Source organism: Homarus americanus, unplaced genomic scaffold (assembly GCF_018991925.1).
Source record: "Homarus americanus isolate GMGI-L3 unplaced genomic scaffold, GMGI_Hamer_2.0 scaffold24230, whole genome shotgun sequence".
In the NCBI taxonomy this organism is placed as follows: Eukaryota; Metazoa; Arthropoda; class Malacostraca; order Decapoda; family Nephropidae; genus Homarus; species Homarus americanus.
Window position 1 is genome coordinate 1 of NW_024747723.1, and position 8,731 is coordinate 8,731.

The 8,731-nt window shown below is 38.8% G+C and overlaps 1 protein-coding gene across 2 annotated transcripts; it reads left to right on the forward strand.

Moving 5' to 3' along the window:
* Positions 1-732: 732 nt before the first annotated feature.
* On the forward strand, positions 733-7,456 carry LOC121879839 (the record flags this gene model as incomplete). Of its 2 annotated transcripts, XM_042386629.1 has the most annotated exon segments (11): positions 733-761; positions 2,133-2,260; positions 2,707-2,737; positions 2,934-3,099; positions 3,643-3,745; positions 4,599-4,735; positions 5,437-5,615; positions 6,063-6,153; positions 6,556-6,736; positions 6,943-7,140; positions 7,391-7,456. In XM_042386629.1, coding segments are annotated over 10 exon segments (1,191 nt in total), but the record flags the coding sequence as incomplete, so codon positions are not given.
* Positions 7,457-8,731: the final 1,275 nt, after the last annotated feature.

The window sequence follows — 8,731 nt, forward strand, 5'->3', positions numbered from 1 at the left end:
GGGCCTATTAGGACTGGGGTCTATTAGAACTGGGGTCTATTAGAACTGGGGTCTATTAGAACCAGGATCTATGAACTGGGGTCTATTAGAACTGGGGTCTAGAACTGGGGGTCTATTAGAACTGGGGTCTATTAGAACTGGGGTCTATTAGAACTAGGGTCTGTGACGGACCTAATGGGATGGGGTCTATTAGAACTGGGGTCTATTAGAACAGGGTCTATTAGGACTGGGGTCATTAGGACTGAGGCTTATTAGAACTGGGGTCTATTAGGACTGGGGTCTATTAGAACTAGGGCCCTATTAGAACTGGGGTCTATTAGAACTAGGGTCTATTAGAACTGGGGTCTATGGGACTGAGGTCTAGAACTGGGGTCTATTAGAACTGAGTTCTATTAGGACTGGGGTCTATTAGAACTGGGGTCTATTGGAACTGGGGTCTGAACTGGGGTCTATGAACTGGGGTCTGTGGGACTGGGGTCCATTAGGACTGGGGCTTATTAGAACTGGGGTCTATTAGGACTGGTCTCATTAGAACTAGGGCCTATAGAACTGGGGTCTATTAGAACTGGGGTCTATTAGAACTGACTGGTGGCATATCTACACAACCCAGGTGAGAGAGAGAGAGAGAGAGAGAAAGAGATTGAGAGAGATTGAGAGAGAGTGTGAGAGAGAGACAGAGAGAGAGAGAGAGTCATAAAGTGTGACTAGAGTTTGGTGTTAACTCAGTGTTCAGTAGACAGTGGTGGTGTGTGGTACTGTGTGTGTGTGTCTGTTTTTAACTTTAATGTAACAAATAATTGGAAAGTTTATTGAGAAAAAGTGTTTCATCATAATCATCATCATCATTATTACAGTATATTATTATTACATTATTCATAGTGAACAATTTGTACCGTTTTTCATATTTCTTGCAGATAGACAGACAGATATTCTATATAGTGAAAAAACTGCATAAAATTGATCTTGTATGCAATTTATCAGTGACTCAGTAAACTCAAATAAATCTGAAATGGCTACAGTAATTTTGTAATGGTAAAACTGTAATATTTGGGTTGAAATGATTGAAATATTACCTTTGAAATATCTAGTTCAATGTAATGGTATCTTTAAATATCTAGTTCAATGTAATAACTTTGCAATGTCTAGATTCAATGTAATGGTATCTTTGCAATATCTAGTTCAATGTAATGGTACCTTTACAATATCTAGTTCAATGTAATGGTATCTTTTGCAATATCTAGTTCAATGTAATGGTACCTTTGCAATGTCTAGTTCAATGTAATGGTACCTTTACAATATCTAGTTCAATGTAATGGTATCTTTGCAATATCTAGTTCAATGTAATGGTACCTTTGCAATATCTAGTTCAATGTAATGGTATCTTTGCAATATCTAGTTCAATGTAATGGTATCTTTGCAATATCTAGTTCAATGTAATGCTATCTTTGCAATATCTAGTTCAGTGTTATGCTATCTTTGCAATATCTAGTTCAATGTAATGGTATCTTTGCAATATCTAGTTCAATGTAATGCTATCTTTGCAATATCTAGTTCAATGTAATGGTATCTTTGCAATGTCTAGTTCAATGTAATGGTACCTTTGCAATATCTAGTTCAATGTAATGGTACCTTTGCAATATACAGTATAGTTCATTGTATTGGTACCTTTGTAATATCTAGCTCAATGTAATGCTATCTTTGCAACATGTAGCCCAATGTAATGGTACCTTTGCAATATCTAGCTCAATGTAATGGTACCTTTGCAACATTAAGTTCAGTCTATAACAACTTGCAATATTAAGTTCAATGGATTCTGCCTTGCAACATTAATCATTGGAAGTCACATTGCAGTATCTAGGTTAGTGTTGGGATGTCTTGTGGTATATAGAGCAATATCCGCCCCTTGTAGGTAACGCCTACTGCCTTACCGTGTGTGCTTGAGTGAGTCGCGCCCGCCCACCCACCCATGACGTAATGTGGTTAGTTTGTGTTAAAGGAAACGCCCTTTAGGTTACTGCCACCCACCCCCCCATTCACTACCATCACCCACCCATTCACCACCATCACCCACCCATTCACTGCCACCCCCCACACACCAGATCACCATTATCATTTTCATTTACTACCAACAGGAATTTCACCAAACAATTGTGGTCCTTGAGGCACTTAAGAGGATTGTTATAAGTAGTTTAACGCCGTCGTAAGTGTCTTGAAGAGAAGGATGACCAAGTGTGTGGTGTTTGTGCTTCTAAGTGTGATGGTAAGTGTGTGTTTTAAGTGTGTTGGGTGGTGTTAAGTATATAAGTATGTTTTAAGTGTTTTCCAACAAGTGTGTGGTAGTGTCTGGTTATAAGTGTGAGGGTAAGTGTGGCTCAAGTGTTTTGGTCAGAGGATAAAGTATTATTAAGTAAATAAGTGTGCTTAGTTAACATAAGTGTGATTTAAGTACAATAGGTCATTGGCAATAAGTGTGTGTGAATAATTTCTGTTGTTAAGTATTAAATATGGAATTTTATAAATGTTAATAAGTTGAAGAATCAGTTACTGCTCCTTATAAGTAATAAAGTTACTTAACAGACTTGTGACTTATTCATACAAGTAACTTACAAACCGAACCTAACTTAACTCGACCTGACATTACCTAACCTAACTTAACCTGAGCTGACCTGACCATAACCTAACCTAAGTTCATGTTTCTCCCCACAGATGGTGCTGACTAGCGGACAGGACTATCAAGGTGTGTGTGTGTGTGTGTGTGTGTGTGTGTGTGTGTGTGTGTATATAAGTAAGTAATACTAATATTTAATGATTATATTTGGAGTATTAATTACATTTACTATGCCATTACATCTGCGAGAGAGAGATTGAAGACAGAGAGAGAGAGAGAGCGAGAGAACCACCTGATCCACATTCTCACCATTTCTCCTTAACAGTGGCAGAAATCAGCTGTGACTTTGGTGGTGATGCACACACAACAGCTGGTGATGGTGGTAGTAATGGTGGAAGCAACTTACAGAGATTATCTGCCAGACTAAAGAAGCCAGTTGGATTTAAAGGTCATCCACTCTTTGCGGATGACAAGCGGGCCGATCCGTTCAGGTGGGTCAAAGGTCGAGTCTTAGACCCCCTTCCTCCTAGTAGATCCTAGTTCTAGTAGGGTCTTAATCACATAAAAATTAACCTCTAGCTTATTTAACCTAATTAAATTTGATCTATAACTTGAACCTAACTTAATGCTAATCTGACCTTAACGAAATCTAACCAAACCCCAACCTAACCTAATTTAACCATCAGGTGAAATAAACCAATTGGTGGGGTAACTAATCTTCACATAATCCCCCAATATAATGAGTTATTTTTGTGCTTATATCTTATTAATATATAAACCACTTCCATCTATAAATAACATAGTAAAAATAACAAAGGGAATTTTTTTGCTTAATATGTTATTTATGTTAAGTTTGTGTTAACTAATTTTTTTTTCCCCATGTTTTTTTCCTCTGTTGTTTTGGACATGTATGGTCGACTTGGATGTCCCTGAATACGTTTGAACATGCGTGGTTGATCTATGTCTCCCTGGCTATGTGTGGACATGTCTGACTACCTACAATGTACTGTATGTCCCTGGCTACGCGTGGACAGTGACGGGAAGTGCCAGATACGACAGGACATGCGGGACACGTCTGGCCTCGTGTATAACTTGTTGGTGACGGATCTGACAATGTGTGGTGTTGTGAGGAAAGATGTGAGTATGTCTGTACCTCACACACACACACACACACACACACACACACACACACACACACACACACACACATGCACTTAAATGCGCACACACACACACATGCACTTAAACGCACACACACACACACACACATGCACTTAAACACATGCACTTACACACACACACACACGTATATTAGATTATATTAGGTTACCAATAGACTAGATTAAGTTAAGCTTAGGTTAGGTTAACATCAGAGTGATTAATCTTAAGGTGAAATAAACTAAATAGTCTAATCATCAAATAACTCAATTTACCCTCGTGAAATATTTAACAAATTTAACCACAGAACTATTATCGTAACGTGCCCGGCTGTTGAACTCTAGTGGGGGGAAACAAACACCTTCCACTCTGTTTGTTTATCGTGTTTGGTTTGTATGTTTGGCAGCCTCTCAAACACCGAGACCCAGTTGTCATGGTAAGCAGGGTACTGAACTCTTATCTGAGACTGTTCATTTAAAAGGCCAACAGGTATTAACTTGATCCATAACTATACATATACTGTATACATAATACAGTTTAAGTATACATGGTACCATACATACAGTATACATATATGTGTAGGTGTATTTTACTTAGATGTTAACAGATGTTTTGACTGTGTATATGTGTGTTTAACATGAATTAGGTTAGGTTTAGATAGACTAGACTAAGATAGGTTAGATCAAGTCAGGTCAGGTCAGGTCCACCACTATCCTAACCTAGACAAGGGGTACATGACATAATGTGTGTGGTTAGATTAGATTACATTACCTCAAATCAGGTTAGGTCAGATACTAACCTAACCCAACCTAATCTAACCTCATCTCTACAGGGGTATGTTACGTTGCGTGTTTGGTTCCCTCAGCTGGAAGGAGTAGTGTTGGCCACAGATCAAGAAGTTATCATAATGTGTAAGCCAGTCTCCCCCACGGTCATTGAAAACAGGGCCGCTGGCTTTGCTGGCTCGCTGTAAGTTGGGGTTTGGTGTCTCTTGGTTTGGAATAGTTCAGATTAACTCGGATTACAGATTTTCAGTGTTTTTTGTCTAGATTTAACTCAGATTACAGATTTATATAGTGTTTTTGTACAGATATATACAATAGTGTTTTGTCCATATTTAACTCAGATTACAGATTTATATAGTGTTTTTGTAAAGATATATAGTGTTTTGTCCATATTTAACTCAGATTACAGATTTATATAGTGTTTTTGTAAAGATATATAGTGTTTTGTACATATTTAACTCAGATTACAGATTTATATAGTGTTTTTGTAAAGATATATAGTGTTTTGTACATATTTAACTCAGATTACAGATTTATATAGTGTTTTGTAAATAAGTGAACATAATTATTCTATTAAAGAATATCATTAATATTTGTAATAAAAAAACAATAAATTAGAAAAAAAAAAATTAAATTAAATAATATTCGTTGTAGGAGTTTCGTTCGTTATAGCATTCTCAATTTTATAGGTAAAACCGTTCGTTATAGGAATATTCGTAGTAGGATCCGTTCGTTATAGCATACCCCCACTGTACTTAGTTTATAAAGCCATTTTTTAGAACTTTAACCACAATTGAAAACTTTCTGTAAATATTTAAAACTTTTTGTAAATATTTTAACTGTTTTTAAGAACTATAAACCAGTCACGAATCATTCCTCCTTTAGACCGTCGACTGGCAGAGTGTCAGGGGTGGTGGAGGAGACACCTGGTAGACTGGAGTATGAAGTGGCGCTGTTTAGGGAGGTGACTGCCCGCTCTGCCTCACACAGTCACACCCCCGTCGACCAGGCTGTCCCCATTGGCTCTAAACTGCAGCTACGAGCGAGGATTAACACCCATTCGAGTACGTTGTGTTGTTACAGGATTCAACCTAGCTGAACCTCACCTAATCTAACCTAACCTAACTTAAACTAATCAAATTGCTAACCTTATTAACTCTCCTCCTTTAGTTGATAATCTCTCTTCTCTTCACCACAATGTTGCTTCACTCTCTCTCTTTTACAGGTACTTTAACGGGCGGCACCGTGGGCTGGTGTCTTGCCCACAGTGTGGGTCACACTATAATAACCCATTATAGTACATCCTTCTTTCCTCACACTGTTGAATGCTCTGCCTTCTTCTGTGTTTCCATACTCATACAATCTGTCTCACATTATAAAGATGCTTTCCCGGCATCTTTGCGGTGTGCATTAATATAGTCTTATTATTTTTTATTTCTTTTTACTCTAACCTAATCTAACCCGACCTAACCTAGCTGAACCTAACCTAACCATTGTGTTCTTGTCCCCAGGATGGAAGTATGTTAAGCTGATGGAAGTAACAGTCTCAAGTGACCCTGTATCACCCTATGCTTCTGGCTATGTGGCACTTGTCAAGGATGGGTGAGTGTCTCTGATGATGTCTTGTGAGTGTCTAATGATGATGTACTTAGTCTTGTGAGTGTCTCTGATGAAGCACTTAGTCTTGCGAGTGTCTCTGATGAAGCACTTAGTCTTGTGAACTGATTGACTTTGATTCTGTCTAGTGGTGTCCCAATTAAATGGTTAGGTTACAATCGATTATTTTAGGTTTGGATAGGGTAGGTTTAGTTAGGTTAGAATCATGTTAATTTAGTTTTGGTTAGGTTGGATTAGATTAGGTTAGAATCGTGTTAATTTAGGTTTGGTTAGGTTATATTTAGGTTAGATTAGGTTGAATGAGTATGTAGATGGCTTCCAGTCTTCTTAGTCCTGCACCTAACCTACACACCTGTACCACACCTAACCTACACCTGTACCCTACAGGTGTCGACTACCAGACTTCTCCTCGATCGTACCCCAGCAGCCTCACCGAGTCGAGGACCAGACGGGTGAGGTGAGACTCGACTTCGAGGCCTTTATGCTAGACTCCAAAATGGCCGGGTCGTCTCAGCTGTGGATCCATGCTACCATAAAGGCTTGTATAGACGCCCATGACTGCCTGCCGGTAAGTCTCGTTATTGTCCGTATTTAGATGTTCGTTCATACGCGGTCGATGGATTAAATTTGTGTTGTAAATAAAAAACTAAATTCGTGTCATAAATTAAAGACTAAATTCGTGTGTTGTAAATAAAAGACTAAATTTGTGTGTTGTAAATAAAAGACTAAATTTGTGTCGTAAATAAAAGACTAAATTCGTGTTTTTTCCCACAGGAATTCTGCCTCGACCTATTCCAGCCATCGGGTCACGGACGAAGGCGTAGACGCAAGACGACCTATTATGCCGAGGGGTTAATGGAAGCATCGGGGCCTGAGAACGTCACCCTCTCCTCCCACCTGCCAGGACGCACCACCTCCCATGCTGACAGTCACCACGGTCTGTCTCTTGCACCTCTCTTCGTCACCCCACAGGTAGAGCATTGTGTGTATAGGTATTGGTAGATTGATTCCATATAAATTGCAGTTAATGAAAATACCTGTGTGTGAGGGGTTAACTCAGCTTACTTAGGGGGTTAATTGAAGGTGTTAACTCAGTATATTTAAAGGGTTAAGTTGGCATACTCAAGGGGTTAAGTTGGCATACTCAAGGGGTTAAGTCATCATACTCAAGGGGTTAAGTCATCATACTCAAAGAATTAAACCATTACCATTATTTCTCAAGTCAGGAAATGCAACCACTACCTCTAACCAGCTGCCCCACCCCGAAGCCCTGACCTACCTCAAGGCCTTGACCCACCCCGAAGCCCTGACCCACCCCGAGGCCTCAACCCACCCTAAAGCATCAGTGTCCCCCCGTACCCTAGAGGGGCCGCCGTCGACCAATATAGGGGATAATGTTGGTGTTACCGTCATCATGCCTGAAGGTTAGATTGGCTCTGTGGTATTCAGTGGTGTTAGTGGTGGCGTCTTTAACCATGATTCTGTGGGATATTATCGGTGTTTCATCATTCTAGGTTGTTTATGGCCATTTGATATTCATTATTATTATTTTTTTGATTATTATTGGTCTACAACATTTATTATTATTATTTATTAAATATTAATGTTTTACGGCTAGTTTCCAAGTACAGTCGTGCGTCGCTTAACGTCCTAGATACGTTCTTGGAACGTGACTTGGACGTTGTCCGAACGTCACATTGTGAACTTTGTACAGTATTTATATTTACATGTATGTGGAATATTGCAGTGTATTTGTACTGTACAACATTGACTAAATTCACTAGATAACGTACACAACTAATGAAACCCGGAGGTTAAGAAGGCTAATAAAATAACATAACGTCTACATTGCTAACGAGGCAAAATAAGCAAACCAGTACACTGTTATACAATTTGTAAACTTTTTATTTTGTAAGTAAGGAAATCAGATTAAAAGTACTGTACTGTACTGTACACTACAATAGCCAAAAACATAAACCAGTAACATAGTTATTTCTTTTATCTATCAAAACATATTATGGATATTTATAGTTACTGTACTCTATCATCATACAGCACAATCTATTTTGTTTAAGAACACGTGATGCATGCGGCCCGCTCTAAGGTCACTTGCGTCCCATTGTCTGAACGGGTCTTTTTTTTTATCCCCATTATTTTGTTATTATGTTTATGGGCCATGGACGTACTGTACTGTATATGTGATCGGACGGACGTAAAGCGACGCATGACTGCTATTAGCTATTTATGTCATTAGAGTCATGAATTGGTGTTTGTCATCAGTGTTTTGTGGCTATTTTCCTGGTACAGTAACTGCTATTTATTATGAATGTTTTGTGACTGTTGTTAATGTATTTGTTGGAATGGATCTCAATTTTACAGCTATTTTCACATGTTGTGTTGCATATAACTTACTCACTTGCCTCCGGGGAAAAGAGAGAGTGAAGCCGTGAGTTTACAGGGTATCTACTGAGCTGGGAAACCTGGAAAAAGGCCAGGGAATTTTATTAGGGGCTGGAAAACCTGAAGAAGCCAAGTAGTCCAAGAGCCCAGGCACTTTTAATCG